Source organism: Echiichthys vipera (assembly GCF_963691815.1).
Source record: "Echiichthys vipera genome assembly, chromosome: 14".
NCBI lineage: Eukaryota > Metazoa > Chordata > Actinopteri > Perciformes > Trachinidae > Echiichthys > Echiichthys vipera.
In genome coordinates, this window is record NC_139839.1 from 18,647,422 (window position 1) to 18,663,088 (window position 15,667).

Here is a 15,667-nt window from a genome sequence, read left to right on the forward strand (position 1 = left end):
CATCGAAAAACTAACATACTGCTAGCAGATTTAATTTGCCCTGAAAATATAGAAACCTCCAATGCATGATTGTGCAGAATATCATACAGCTGCAGTGATGACAAAAACACCTTTCACATTATTGTTACATTGACTATTTCAAGATGTTATAATCTTGTTCTCATACTTCTTTTCATACTGTGCTTTTTGAATGACAATCTTCTGTCCGTCATATTTTCAGAGGTTCTGTGGTGAAGGAAATCTTGCTGTGATATGTTCAGCTGCTAATCAGCTCCTGTAGCTGCACTCTGCAATCTCCGACTGTCATTTTGGATATAAAAGTAAACGGAAAATAACTGTCAGATCCCAGCACTGTGATCAAAGCAGTTCAGAGTGCACTGGTGAAGCCGCTTTAGCATTTGAATAACGTCCAGAAAGACACCGCACTAAAGGACACGCATGAACCTTTCTTTAGTTGATGACAATCACACAACGTGTAACAGTATACTGTAGAGAAACTACCTGTGCCAGAGTCTGACTGCAACATTTGAATTCAAAAATGTTTAATTTTGGTCCTGGATTACGCAGTTGTTTCCAGCTCCGCAGGAAAAACACAGTTTCTCGTGACTCAGTGTTTCCTGAAAGTCTCACCGTGGAACTTGTGCTACACTTTAATAAACAGCAGTCCTTCATACTGAGTTTGACAGTTTGGTCTCAGCTGCATCATAATCCCTTCTTAAGACCGGTGCTGTTCATAGCGGACGACAAGACTCGACTGACAGAACACTCTCAACATGTATGTTCAGTGCCGATTTACACTCTCCTATGTGCAATGTCAAGTTAAAAAAGAAGAATGTTAATTTATACTGTTTTAAATGTTTCACAACAGATGTACGATGTATATAGAGGTGTATAATAAGCCATTGTACCATGTAAATTATGGAAGTATTTTTTTAATGCAAATGTCCTGACATTCCTCCAACCGTTTATCAGCAGTATCTTTTTTTTTTTTTAAAGGTATCACTGTCTAGTGGAAATGTGGTGCAGAGTGGTAGTTTCCCCCAAAACATGTTATAACAACAAACACAGAAACTCTGGTGCAAAGGGTCCTATGTTCACCGTGATCATCAAGATGGTCATGAAGTTCCAGACAGGGTGCAGGAACAGCTGTCCAGCTGCGTCGTCTTAACAGGATAGTTCAGCCAAACGGACTTATGATTACCTGTGAAAAGTCTTTTTCCCACTTTGATGGGCTTCAGTTGTTAAGCTTTTAAGAAAAAGTGCAATTGTACATCATCATTTAAATCATTGTTTAGCCGGCTGAAGGAAGTCTCAATCTCCCTTCATGTATTCCTGTACATCCACATTGGGTACAGAAACACTAAAGTGATTGAGCAAATAAGTTCAGCTCAGCCAGCAACTCACAGGTGCCATACATGACTATATTTTCACTTTCTTTCATTGCAGTAAAAGAAAGCTACGGACATTTTTTTGGAAAATCCATCATTTTGAACCTTTCAGTCAATCGTAGTGACATTTCCCCTCCAAGCGCATCATTCAGAGATTAAGTCCACGTTTGTCTACAAAATAACCGCAATCCTGCTGTTCTTTGCCTTGCAAAGGTGGTTGAGGGAAATTCTGCTCATTAAACTCAACTGTGAGTGAATCATGTTGAGATAGTTGGCGCTCCAGATATGGGTTAAGCCCTAAATTATTTTACTTTGGACAACTCATCCAGTCTCTGCCACGTTTGAATGCAAGATTATTTTAAGGTGTGCATCGTTTCGCAGAAATGATTGTAAATAATCCATCTGCTTTGTTGGTACTGTTTTTCTTCGTAGTCTCTTCAATTGTAGTTGTTGTACCTTTTTTCTTTTTCTTTTTTTTTTACTTTGAGAGCTTTTCTTCATGGGGTTTTCATTGAGTGTCATTGTTTTTTAAAAGCATGTGCTTTTAATCACATTACACTTGTACTTTTCTCATTTGTAAAATAGTGACTGGCACCTTAAATGTAAGCGTGGGCAGTCAGATCAATGCTTTCTGTGTAAGTGTTGCCAGGACATGAACAAAACACACCTGGTGCAGACTCTTCTGCAGTTTCAGTGCAGAAACAAACATTGAATATATTGTATAATAGAATGTAAAAAAAAAAGTTTAGACTATATATATATATATATATATATATAGTTTATTTTATATGTCTAATAGATTACATATGTATGTTACATGATTTAAAGATTAAAGTAATTTTGTAACAGATAATGAAGTGTCTTATCAGAGGAGGTGAGGCTTTTTTGAGTTTCAAGTTGGTGTTGCACAGTCACTTGTATGGCTTGTTTTCTTTCTGTATTTACCATCAAAATAAGCTTTAAAATATCGTTAATATTGTTTTAAAAGAAATTAACAAATTAAGTTTACATTCTAAAAATATCTTGATATTAATTACGCTATATTGAATTATTTATAAAAATCAACCTGGATATTGTGAAATATTTGAAAATAAATATTTTTAAACATATGTATTGTTATTCTGAGCAAACTGTCAAAATGATTCATGTACACAACTGTTTTTAACTGTGTTCTTCATGTAAAACGCTGTGTTTTCACATCACACTTCCGGTTTAGTTCTAATCTATGAAGAAGACGCGGAGAAAATGGACTTCACTCACACAGCAGAGCGGAGCCCGTATGAACCACTGTCACACTGCTGTGATTTGTTTCAAATTATCAGTCGCTTCTCAACAGCACAGCTAAAAAGTTCAAACTTGCAGTGTGTTGTAAGCCGACACCTTATTTGTAGCCTAAGCATCATCCGTCACTCACAATAAGCACACAGTTTAAATCTGAGAATATGAGATTTTATGTATTTCACTATTTCATTCACTGACATTAACATTTGTTTTTTCAAAAGCATTACAACTTATGTGACTTAACTGTACATTTTACAGGTAACCAATTATGTTTGGTTTAAAAAAATTGCTCTTTCTATCTAAAATAACTGACATGATTGATGGAATGTGTGTGCCGATAATAATTACAAAATATTCTCACAGAGCTTAACGCTTGCTCTTCTGTACCTCCTAGTCGAGAGAAATCTCTGTCACTCTGTACACCTTGTTGATCAGGACCTCCACCTTGTCTCCACCCAGATGGCAGAGGTCCAGGATGCACACGACATGCGTGTCCTGCAGCTCACGGGCGCTCACCAAGACCTCCTCTGCAAGACAAACATTATATCGGTCACATTAAGGCCATTGAACGCCAAGTCTGTACTTTTCATCCAAAATGGTTACACATTTAAAAATAAAAGGTTTTGTTAATATAACGATAATCACATTTACACACCGACTCCAAAACTTTCATCTTCATTAAAGGTTTCGGAACAAATTCAATTTTCTGCGTTTGTCAGATCCATCAAGTTTGACCTCTAGTGGCCGACACACATGCAAACATCATCCAAACCATCTGATAAAGTGATTCACTTCATCTCCCAGCACAGAGCACTTTACCTCAAAGAGATGCACAATAGATGACGAAAAGGGGGATGAAACAGAGGATGAGGACAGCACACAGAGAGAGAGAGAGAGAGAGTGTGTATGAGGGAGGACTGCTCAGCCAACCGATGCCAAACATGAGCAGACGGCCGGGTACCTCCAGTGGAAAGGAAATGAAAAAGAAAGAGCTACAGCCCTTTGTAGCAGATTGTAAAAATTTGCAAAAGAGAGAATGCAGAAATGCATCTGTGGCTCAGTGAAAGAGCCTCTATTCGAGAGATCGGCAGTTTGATCCCCAACTCCCCCGGTCCACATGTCGAAGTGTCCTTGGGCAAGACGCTGAACCCTGAATTGCTCCCTGTGCTGTGCATGGGTGTGTAAATGTGGTGGGAATGGTTAGATTAGATGGTACGTAGATGACCACTGCCATCAGTGTGAATGTTTGTGTGAATGGACGAATGTGACAAACACTGTCAAAGCGCCTTGAGTAGTCAGAAGATTAGAAAGGTATATATATAAGTACAAGTCCATTTACCATTTCCATCCATCTGACTCAGTGTGCAAGGTCTCAAATCAATGTGCAAAGACCTTAACTATGATGCTATGTCAGGTGTGTTTGGGTTTTGGCCCTCTCTGGTAGGTGGTGGCTACCTGGCTGAGGATGTGTAGATTTGTTGTGGCTGGCAGCGTCACTGAGCGGGAAGAGAAAACCTGACGAAAGGCAGGACAGCATTGTATTGCCGTGGGGATCCTGAGGAAGGCCGACAGCCCTGGGGTCATCTGAGCTTACGACAGGAAGATATGCAGCATCGACAGCGATCTGCTTGTTTATGCCTGACAGAGATAACACAAAGATTGGCAAACATAAAACATACACAACATAACACTAGTCAACGTGCTTTTTAAAGGTTATTTTAAGATGTTGGTTTTCAGCCCTAACCGCAGGAAGGCTCTTAAGCATTCATTCAAAAGGTAACGGACAAAGGTGAATTTAAAAGCTGCTGTTTGAAGACAACGCCATGTTTAACTACACAACTCTGAAAATGTAATAGATGACAGGATCAAATCTGAATAAAGCAGGTCGGCCATAATATTTCTAAATGTGACTCAGACCTCCTCTGACTGTGTAACTTGGCTTCTGCCGACAGTTGGTCTTGACCTCAAAGTGACTCATTGATGACGTAAATGTAAAAAAAGAAAGGTCACTTTGCTAGGTCCACACTTATTCAGGACTAAATGAATTAGACAGCACTTTTTGTCCACGAGAGAGCTATTCATAAAAGAACAGAACCAAGGCCTTCATCCTCTGAATAATGCAGACGCTATTCTGTCGTGAACATGAGGATGTTGTCAGTGCCCACAGGCCGGGAACAGAGGCTGAAATACTGAAAACAACTTCTTGTGCATCACATATCAAAGTCATTTTAACAATTAAACTTTACCTAAAATTGTTACTTGGTAGTAGCCTGGACAAACCACAGGAGGGATGATGTCAGCGCTTTGCTCTGGTGTCCACCGTGTTGGCTGAAGGTTACATCGCTGCAGGAGGACGTTCTTTTCGTCCAATGTGAACCTTCGAGACAAGCTGTCCTCGTACAGACCGCCTTGACACAGATGTTCAGACACTTCTTGTTGCTGCTTCAGCCAACTGCTGCTTTCCCAAGACATAACATCAGGGTCTGGAGGAAACAAACGCATCAGTGTGACAGTGTATCAGAACGCAGAAGGTACACCACAGTGAAGCTGTAGCTGCAGTGACACACCTTGATTTGGCAGTAGTCGGGAGCTTTCCACATCCTGAGCCTCTGTAGATCCAGAGTCAATCTCTTCTTCTTCCTCTGCATCTTTATGTCTCCTGCAGGAACAGAAACAAATGGGCTCAGAATGATTGAAGTGGAGTACTGATGAATACTGCCAGCTGGATCTTGAGTACCTTTTTGCTGATACGCTGCCACGATTCAAAGAGGACAGCGTGGCTTTTCTGGAAAACATGTAATTCAACATTTCATTGAGGAATTAAAGCTCTCGTAGATATGTGCTCCTACTACACAATTGTTGATTCACAATCACAGCTGTTAGTCAGGAGTCATGTCATACCTCGTTTTAAATCCCCTTTTCCTTCCCCTTGCTGAGATTTTCTCAGCAGGGGCAGGTGTTGGACTGGCCGCCAAAGTCTGCTCAGCTGTTGAGGGATGATTGTGTGCGTCTGGTACAGGATGTTTACACGCATTAGGAGAAACATCTGGCACCTGCACACAATCATTTTACTTATTTTACACTTTTACTGATCACTGCTCTTGGAAAGATGCTTGGAAATAATCTCTATTACCTCTTTCTCTTCTGTGTTCTTTGGGTTTTTCATGTACCGCACTGCTGTGATCTGTCCTTGAAATGCAACTGTTTTATGTTCCCTATATTGCAGAGTCTCTAACTCCTTCTTCAAGTCAGCCGCAGCAACCAGAGGAGCTTGAGCTGAAGATGGAGCAGAAAGGTTTTTAAAGCAGCAAGTCTGTGGGATACAGAAAAATGCTGCCCCAGATTTTTGTTTTTTTTGTATTCCTGTAACCCAGAAGAGATCTGGATGAATCTCATTGTGGTTTAGTATCATTTCCTGCTCTGGAATTATGAAAATGAAAGATGGACTTCTTTTCTGATGCCAATCTTTGCATGATTGTGTATGTGAGATAAAACTGTAGTACACTAAGATACCAAAGAACCCAAGGCATGTGAACATCTTTTTTAATAAAACCACTGCCTGTTTTTCCTCACCTGAGGCATCTGCAATTGACTGAGTAAATGTCTGTGGGGGACGAGGGTAGCAATAATGACCCCCAACAGCCGTCTTCTGGAGGACAACGTTGTCCTCCAGAGTTTTGGTCCACTGGATGAAGCTCTTCACTGTGGGGTCACGCACATATGGCTGACCTTTGTGGTAGCCTGTTGTGGAGACATAATATAGTGAATAATGCTGCCAGTGCACCACGTATATTTACACTATCAGGTCATCATTGTGACAGCTGTGCAAACCTGTGATGAACGTCTCTGTCTCAAAGCTGCTTGTGAGGTAGGGCAACGAGCCTTCCACTTGACAAACTCTCATCTGAGTGCACACCACGTAGGTCACTGTGGAGGAGATGAGGATATATTTAACAGGCTAGGGATGAATATGTTGTTTTTTTTCAGCGATACAAATAATGACCTGCTTCTCATGGCCAATTCTGAAAAGACAAATGATAATTTCACATTATTGTATTTTAAAAGGAAGTGTAGTTTATGCACACCTAAAAGTAAGAAAGGCTAAGACGCAGTGAGCAAAGATGGAGGTTTCAATATTCCACAGCTGTGACCAAATCTAACAGCAGAAAGAACAGTTCTGACTCTTTAAATGTTCATTTATATTTCCTAGTAGAGCACACCAAAATACTTCACAAACACATTTATTATAGATAGGATTTTATAGAGCATTCTGTCCAAGAATTCAAATGAAATGTTTTGACATAGTCTGTCTAATCAGACATGTGAATACACTCACTATGTGTTTATTGGCAGATCACAAAGCGACTTTGAAGGTGAATACTGCCACCTACTGTATCAGAGTGTGGAGATGCTGCACTTGTTAAAGTGTCATTCCAGCGCAAACATCATCCCATGGTCTTTTTCAGCACTAACATACATCAAATCAGCCATCGAGACAGTTTTTTGTGTAACAACTGTTTGCAGAAAAATCTGGGAAAGTCACTAACAGTCGGACGTGGCTAACACTGATTAGCTCAGAGCACTAGGTGAAGGCATTAAAACGTTTTTTTTAACCACTAATACTGCTCAAAATAACCCCAAACCTCTACAGTAGCATGAAAGAGTCACTACACATAAAAGCACAAACAAGGTAGTTAGTGAACCCAAAGTTTATTTAAAGATTTACCAACTGGCCCCAGTACCAGCTCCTCTCATAGTAAAGTCCATTCAAGTCGAATACCAAATGCAATCCAAAAGGAAGGAGCCCATTGCTTCGTTTTATGTGTAGTGGATCTTTCATGCTACTGCAGAGGTTTGGTGTTATTTTGAGCAGTATTAGTGGTTAAAAAAAGCCGTTTCAATGCCATCACTGTACCGCTCCGAGCTAATCAGTGTTAGCCACGTCCGGCTGTTAGCAACTCTCCAGGATTTCTCCGTTAATAATTGTTACACTAAAAAAATGTCTCCCTGGCTTATTTAATGTATATAAGTGCAGAAAAAGCCCATGGGATTTTTTTGCGCCAGAATTACACTTTAAGTCAATGAACACAATTTGGCTTTGTATTATTGGAATAATACATTTCCCCATTATCGGCCGATAATTTATTAACAGCGATATGTATCGTGCATCCTTAAAACAATCGGAGTGAAAATGCCAGCAGACAGGAGCCGACACAGTTGACTTACTTGGGCAAATAAGACTGAAGACTTCGGGTTGGGAAGAAGAAAAAACCTCCATGATAAAAGGACGGTCAGATGTTCCATCCACCGCGTGGATCCAGCGATACGTCCAGTATTTTTCTGGACCTAAAAAGATGAACATGTTCACTCGCCGATAACTTAAGTTTAAAAATGAATTTAAGCAGCTGTACTTCAGCTTTAAAAAAATATTTCTTACTCTAAAGATTCAAATGTGAACATTTCTTACCCTTGTTCTCTTTACTCTTGACCCTTTCAACACGACCAACAAACATCACCAAACCAATGACATCACATGCTGAATTGTTGGATAATTTTTCCAACTCTGAGCTGTAAAATACAAACATAACATAAAGTAAATTATATATTTTTAAACTCAGCTAGAAGGTCTTTGGTATTTATATAAACTGAAAACACACAACCCAAAGTATTAGATTAAGACCTGGACAAATGAGAATATTCGCAGGCTATTAGATAAAGACACACAACTGATCACCTTTAGATTGATGGATACCAATTGATTACCTGGTGGTGAACTGGTAGGAAACCTCAGGCAGTGCCCACTGAGGCAGCGCGCTCTTTGGTGAGACCACGGTGATGATTGAAGTAGGGTTGCGAGGGTTCAGGCAGATTTCTTGGAAAAATACATATTAAGATATTACATTTAAGCTAAGAGTACAGTGTGGTTCACCATCACTTTCAAGCTACCAAAAAATAAATCTGCACACACCTACAGAGTTAAAGCTCTTCAGTCTGTAATGGTCCATTTGCGGGTGTGACCGGTTTGAATAACTCTGCTTCAAGGAGTAATTTTGGATGTACAACACGGTGCCTACATTCAGTCTCTGGTAAAACTCTGGACAAAGTTCATTCCACAGAACGAGGGACATTGTCCCACTCTGGTCAGCAACTTCAAAGTATGCCTGAAATTTGACAAAGCATGGGGTGAAAAACAAGAAGACTACCTCTGTCATAACAACAATAATGTTACATTCTGTGCACATCGTGTTACTGAGGCTCCAAGTTCAAACTCACCTGGAAGGGATAATCAATCTTGAGCCCAAACTTTCCATAATAGCGTAATCTGGATTTGTGTATTATCTTCACTAGGAGAGGGAGAGATGCCCACGTCTTTCTAAAGCATGACTCCAGACTACAAAGAAGAGTAATCTTGGACACTGTTGAGAAGAAGACATTGTAGACGACACTTCAGGATTTTCTTTTCTCTCTCTTTAGTGACCAAACATCATGCAAAATAAAACTTTGTAACACATATATTAAAGTCAACAACTGTGTTTCTAGACCCATATACAGTTTCGGCAGTTAAATATGCAACTAGTCTATGTGGAAAATATTAGAGATGCACCAATCCAATATATCCACTCTGATATCATTTCTTTTTGATTAATATCACAAACAGAAATACAGTTACATCGATCTAGTGACTTCAATTCTATGTTTGCAACACCGGTAAGGGTTTTATATTACATTTTAAAATATCTGTTTGTGGTGCACTTTACATGGAAGTGTTATTTATTTAATTTTGCTGCTAATGTACACTTTGTTATTTGTTAATAAATCATATTAGGTACATTTATATCTGTGTTAATTTGTTACCTTGTTTTAACGAGGCTAAATGCTTTTGTCAAGCCTGATGCTTGGGTTACGGTTCATTCAGTCAACAGTAGTCTTGGTATCGGGAATCTCCGAAAGGCTTAGCCCAGGTATCGGTATCAGACTGGATCGGTGCATCTCTAGAATGTATACATGTATATTAATACATTGGTTTTCTGATGTTGAAATATTTCATGTAGTATCTAGCATTGTTAGTAGGGTTGAACCATGTTCAGAAAATATCTAACAGATTATTTTTGACTGATATTGCAATATGATATAATCTTAATTTTTCTCCATAATTATTCTTATTTTAATTGAAAAATATATAAACATGTTTCAATAAAATTGCAATTAATTGTGCAGCCCTAATAGGTACAGTACTATCTGGAAATATAACTTAAAACTTGATACTTGCATTAGTTTGAATTATTTTCCATCCACATTAGATTTGAGGAGGTAAGTGAAGGGAACAATGTTGTCTCTGGCTTGAATATTGTGTTGAAACAATGAAAATGTATAGACAACTGGCAACGATCTGATCCCCCATCATTAAAGTCATTTATCAAACAGAAAAGCCCAACATTGTCTAGTTTCACCTTTGCAAAGGTGAGGATCTGCTGCCTTTCTCTCTTTTATATCATTATAGAAATAGTTTTGTGACTTTGTGACTTTCTGAGAAACTTTTAACTTGTATTATCCAAGAGATAAATACAAAAATGATCAACACATTAATGTCAATAATTGTTAGTTGCAGCTTATGCATCACATTCAACTTATTAAACTCCCTACACTGTATTGTGCATAAACATGTTCTAGGACATATGTTGTCACAATATTAAAGGTATCAGTCAACAGTGTAATGTTTGGTTTCGTCCAGCCCTGCAGCTGGAGAGCCACGTATCAAGCCAGTCCACCAGTGGTGTAAATATAAGTGTGTGATGGATCATCAGAGTAACTCACCGTCCAGGACTGTGTCGGATGAAGGACACCCTGAGGTCCAGATGTCTCCCTGCGGGTCGTCGTTGTTCCACAGAGACAGGTAATGTTTACGGCTCACCTGAAGGGGAACATCACTCTGCAGCACCACGCTCCTCTCCATGCCGTGCTTGACCAGCATGGGCAGTGAACTGACATCCTTCATACGGGCTAGGACAGCAGACCTCTCAGCACCACACCTGAGACCTTCAATGCACATGTACCCGTGCCCCAGTCTCCTCTCGTTGTAAACATAAGAGCACTGCGTGATGCTGATGTCAGCTCCAGTCCTAAGGGTGTTTGTGTGCACCAGGTGGTTTAAACTGGGGTGAAGGAAGCATTTAGCTCTCCAGACTCCGTCAGTCACAGTCAGGTCGTAGCTGAAGCTGTGGAGCTGCTGCCTCTCTGTTGGCTCGGATAAGTACCGTTGAAGAGCGATGACAGCGACCGGAGCCTCCTCACCGTTTACCGTCACACACTGAGCGGAGGACAACCGCTCCAACGTCCTGTGAAGGAAGGAGGCTGGAGAAACACCGGTGACCATAGAAGAACAGGACGGCTTATCCTCATCGTTATCCTCCATTATGGACAGGTAACCTTACATTAACTCAGTCAGCTCTACCAGTGTGTCGCTGCGGTCGCCACATTAGCTCATGTTAGCTTGTTGGCTAACGTCTTCCTGACACTTTAACATCAACTGCGCGCGTTTAAACGTAACGCTCCGCAGTGAAGCTAACTTTAGTGGTAACTAAATGAGTAAACGTATCTTACTACAGCTGTTTACCATAAAATACTTCACGTTTCTAGGTGTTGGACACTTCGACGCAAGAAGTTAACTTCACCACCGGCTAATGTTCAAAACAAACAGCGCGCGGGTGCTGTTTGAGTCTTCTTCTTCTTCTTCCTTTACTTCTATGGCGGGTTGCAACTATGTGGTGTATACCGCCACCCACTGTACCGGAGTATGTAAGAAAAGCTACCCAGATTACATTGTAAACAAAACAAAAAGCTATTCACTTAATCATATTAAATAATCCTGTCTCCTTCAAATATTCCCCCAGGGCCTTCTGTGCGTCCCCTACCCCCTCTCCTGTTGTTTCTTCCTGCCCTTTTCACTTCCACCAGCCTCATCCTTCTCCTCCCTATATTTCCCACAATCCAAAATAACATGTTCCACTCTTTCTGTTGTTCCACATTCAGATCAGCCATCTGTTTCACTTTTACCCATGAAGAACAGTTTCTTATTTAACCATGCATGATCCAGTCTTAGTCTAGTGAGCACTGTCTGTTCCAACTAATCACCATGTGCTTACACACTTTTCTGTACACTGTACTATTTCCTTCAACTAGTGTTCCTGCCCAATCTATTTTGCCATTTCTTCATTTTTGAGTATTGCATTAACTTCGCCTTTGGTTATCTATAACATCTCTCATCTTGGTTGCTTTTTTAAAGCTATTTTATCTTCTCCTTATTTCCCTTTAATGCCGATGTTAGCAGGTACCCAACAACATCGCATAACTACGCCAGTCCTATATAATCTATATAGACTTTGTTGAATTTCCACCATTAAATCTTCCCTATTTACCGAGTAGAGCTGCCACAGGATCAACACAATATCCTACTCTGTCTGGTCTTACTTCCTCCACCATTGTAATCATATAGCCTAATTATTGCCACTGTTTCTGATGTGTAGACTGACATCTGGTCAGGTGATCTGTTTCCTATATCAAGTTGCTGTTACTATTTGCCTATTTCTCCTGCAAAGAAAAATAAACTCACCCTAAATTTACATACTTGATTCATATGTCAGACGTTACCATGTCCAATACTTTAGTCTGACCTAAAAACTAGTCTTATCCAAAGACATATGTCTATGGGCTACTGTGCGCAGGAAAAATCCTATTTTCAAATTCTGCGCTGAGTTGAGCCTGGCCTGACGTCATCAGGTCATCCTGGTTCATCCTGCTAATGCATATAAAGTTAACATGTTATATTATACTGAGGAGATAAGAGAGAGCAAATGGAGAAATGACCAAAAGTTTACTTCACTAATAGGCTCAAGTACTTTAGGGCCTAAAGGCCACTCTACTTGTACGTGTAGGGGAGTATTTGGTGCTTTAACTTCAATGAGTAAAAGGATGAACTTACCCCACTCTGTCTTTACACAGCAAACATTTGCTTGCTGGTAAATTCATGATGTAAATGCAGAGTACAGCTCCTGTAAAATACTCAGATCTAGGCCTATTCTATTTTGTAGTAATATGGAAAAGTATATAAAAACCTCATAAAGACTGTCAACCAGTCATGCACTGACTATTTGCAGTGTTGTGCTCGTGCTGACCTCTGAGAGAGAGAATCTAATGACATCACGTTCAATGTCACGAATGACATCAGAGGACATAAGCCCCACCCAGTAACCTCATTCATAGTTCGGATGGTGACATAATCTGTGACGCAAACACATACTTCAGTAACACAGACCACAGCAGCTCGTCACAGTTTAATGAGCCAAGACTGTTGTTGCAGGTCCCGGATGTCAGGACAAGCAGACGGACATAAATGTCCTGTTTAAGACAAATGATGAGGCAAGAAGTGTGTGCTGCTGTAAGGCAGGTCTCACTCAGTCGCTGGGTAAAGGCTGCCCCCTAATGTCCAGCACAGCATCCAACACTGATCCACTTTAAATGGACAGAATTCTACTGAAATTAATTTTACAGCAAAATAAAATAAATACATAAACAACAATTTGACTAGGTAATTCTGTTTGGGTCACATTATTTCAATGACAAAACACTACCCTCTCTAAATATTGGTATACAACAGCACAGTTATAAACATAAAGCAGCCCACATGTATTACACAGCATCCCAAATATGCTTCCAGAGTAGATCTGAGTATCTGTTTCAGGAGACAGAGATCCCTGACAGTCATTTTGTAGTGGACAATTATGTCTGTTGGCTACATGTTTCTTTTTTAAATGAATTGATAAAGTTGCATTTCAGTACTGCCTCTCCTGTAAATACCGTGTGTAGTCTGGCTGCTTTTATGAAGCATAAAGTGAGAGCTGCTCGTAATAATCCTGCTGACCTCACAGAATTGATTTGGATAATCCGGAGGATGAGGTTTAAAGAGTTGCTGCTAAAGTCTTCAGATGTTTCAAAGAGTCCAGGAAGCATCTTGAGGTCGGCCCTTGCATACTATATAGAACAATATGGCGCCCATTCTGTCATTTATTATACAACCATCCCAATTCAAACATTTAACTGGTAATGTCTTAAAATGGCATTAAAAGGTTGTAGACGCCGCAAACTAGAAACCTACATGAGTGGATTTTTGGGCCACTTGGGGGCAGCAACAATCAGAATGTATCAGCAACACTCATGTATCATACGGTTCATATATCCCAGCAGCTGTAAGAATAAAAAGGAGACAATGGAGAAAGCTGCAAATGTAATTTGTTTTAAACCAAACAATATTCTTCCAGCTATCAATGCAAATAATTTGAATGACTGTTCAGTTTGATATCACTTTTCTCTAACTATGTTGACGACTGATTCGTAGCCTTGTATCCACTCGTCAGTGTAGTTGAGAGTTGAATACTTTGAGTTCAGACTCTTTTCTTTAAGGTTTTTGATGGGTTAACAGATATAAATGTCCAACTTTACAGTATTATTTTACAATATTGTAAATGTACTGATAAGGACTACTGAGTTGCTTTATTTTGACTGTATTTCTACAACAGAATATTGCTTTATCACTGAAAAGCTAAAATCCAGTGCAGTATTTCTACTGTTATAAAGTTCTATCACAGTCATTTGATGGCACGACCGATGGAACAACTTTAACACTGTAATTTTTTTTTTTTTTACTGTCAATGTTTATTTTCTGTGATAGTAATGCAACTAATAGCCATTCATTTACTGTGATCTCAAATATTCTACGGTGATGGCACCAAACATAATGATACAATGAAATTACTAGATAACTAGATGACAAGCACCATCATTCATGACTTCTGATCCCTCTTTGAAAGCTGTTTTTAAATTATGATCCAAAAAGAACTCCACATATTGATCAGAGGCAGAGGTAGTAGATTTAGGAAAGACCACCGTGTCAGCACTTAAGAGCCTGGTTATTCAGGCATCAATGGATACGTTTAATGTTATCTAATGCGATGCAAATTTCACAAATAGGACAGTGCTTGGATCAATTGGCTTCCTATGCACATTTTAATTGCATGGCCATTTCTCATCTTAAAAGGCTTGATTGTTGTAGAAGCAGCTTGTGACTAAGAAGTTACAAAATAGATTAAATGTGAAAAGATCACTGAAGGCATAAAACTATTTGCGGCATAAAATGATAAACAGCTTCCAAAGAACTTAAATGTATACCATGTTTCTCAGTAGTTAAGTGGGTATAAGATCCAATCTATTAGTATCTGACATAAGAGTTATTCTCTAAACCTGTTCAATACACTGTCCGTTAAGCTTTAAAGGGGACATAATATGCTCATTTTCAGGGTCATACTTGTATTTCGGGTTTCTACTCAAACATGTCCATCTGAATATACCTGTATGCGGCCTCTGTTTGCAGCTGGGAAATGACTGTAACAGCACTGTTGTGACACTTTCTACCTTTAGTTATATATATACATATAGATATATACAGTATATATAGTGTATGTAGTACAGTTATGACATCACAACTGTACAGAAGTCCTGACAGTTTAAAGACAGTTTCTGAATACGGGCTGTGTGGGTGAGGGTTTCGGTACTTTCACAGTATTGATATAGCAACTTGACCTGCTTTATAATAAAACAAGACATTTTTTACAATATGGGACCTTTCAATGCACTTTATTAACTTTTAATTAGGGCTGAGCACTGGAGGAAAAGCCACTTCTATTAATATAATATCCGCCTGACAGCTCATATGGAAATAAGCTCTTATAGTTGATCATTAAGCATCAAAGAGGTGCAGCAGGTCAATGTGAGTGACAGTTAACCGGTGTCAAAAACACTTCTGGTTTCTGTGGAGCTCAGAAGCCACATTGGATAAACAAGTGAATTCATAAAAATAATAACAGCAAAATGTAGTAACATGTTTGTATAAAACAAGATAGGATCTTTTACCAGCATGTGACAGAGCTCCTGTACGTTACAGGAAT

General features: G+C 39.4%; 1 protein-coding gene across 1 annotated transcript; it reads right to left on the minus strand.

Annotated features, from left to right (window-relative positions):
- Positions 1-3,059: 3,059 nt before the first annotated feature.
- Positions 3,060-11,082, minus strand: radx (RPA1 related single stranded DNA binding protein; the record flags this gene model as incomplete). The annotated part of the gene is made up of 15 exons (XM_083927310.1): positions 3,060-3,196; positions 4,125-4,307; positions 4,916-5,152; positions 5,237-5,328; positions 5,407-5,454; positions 5,571-5,722; positions 5,803-5,945; positions 6,243-6,410; positions 6,501-6,596; positions 7,896-8,015; positions 8,137-8,237; positions 8,433-8,541; positions 8,638-8,830; positions 8,943-9,085; positions 10,485-11,082. 15 exons carry the CDS (start codon positions 11,080-11,082, stop codon positions 3,060-3,062), a joined length of 2,520 nt encoding a protein of 839 aa, XP_083783436.1.
- Between the last annotated feature and the right edge of the window lie 4,585 nt (positions 11,083-15,667).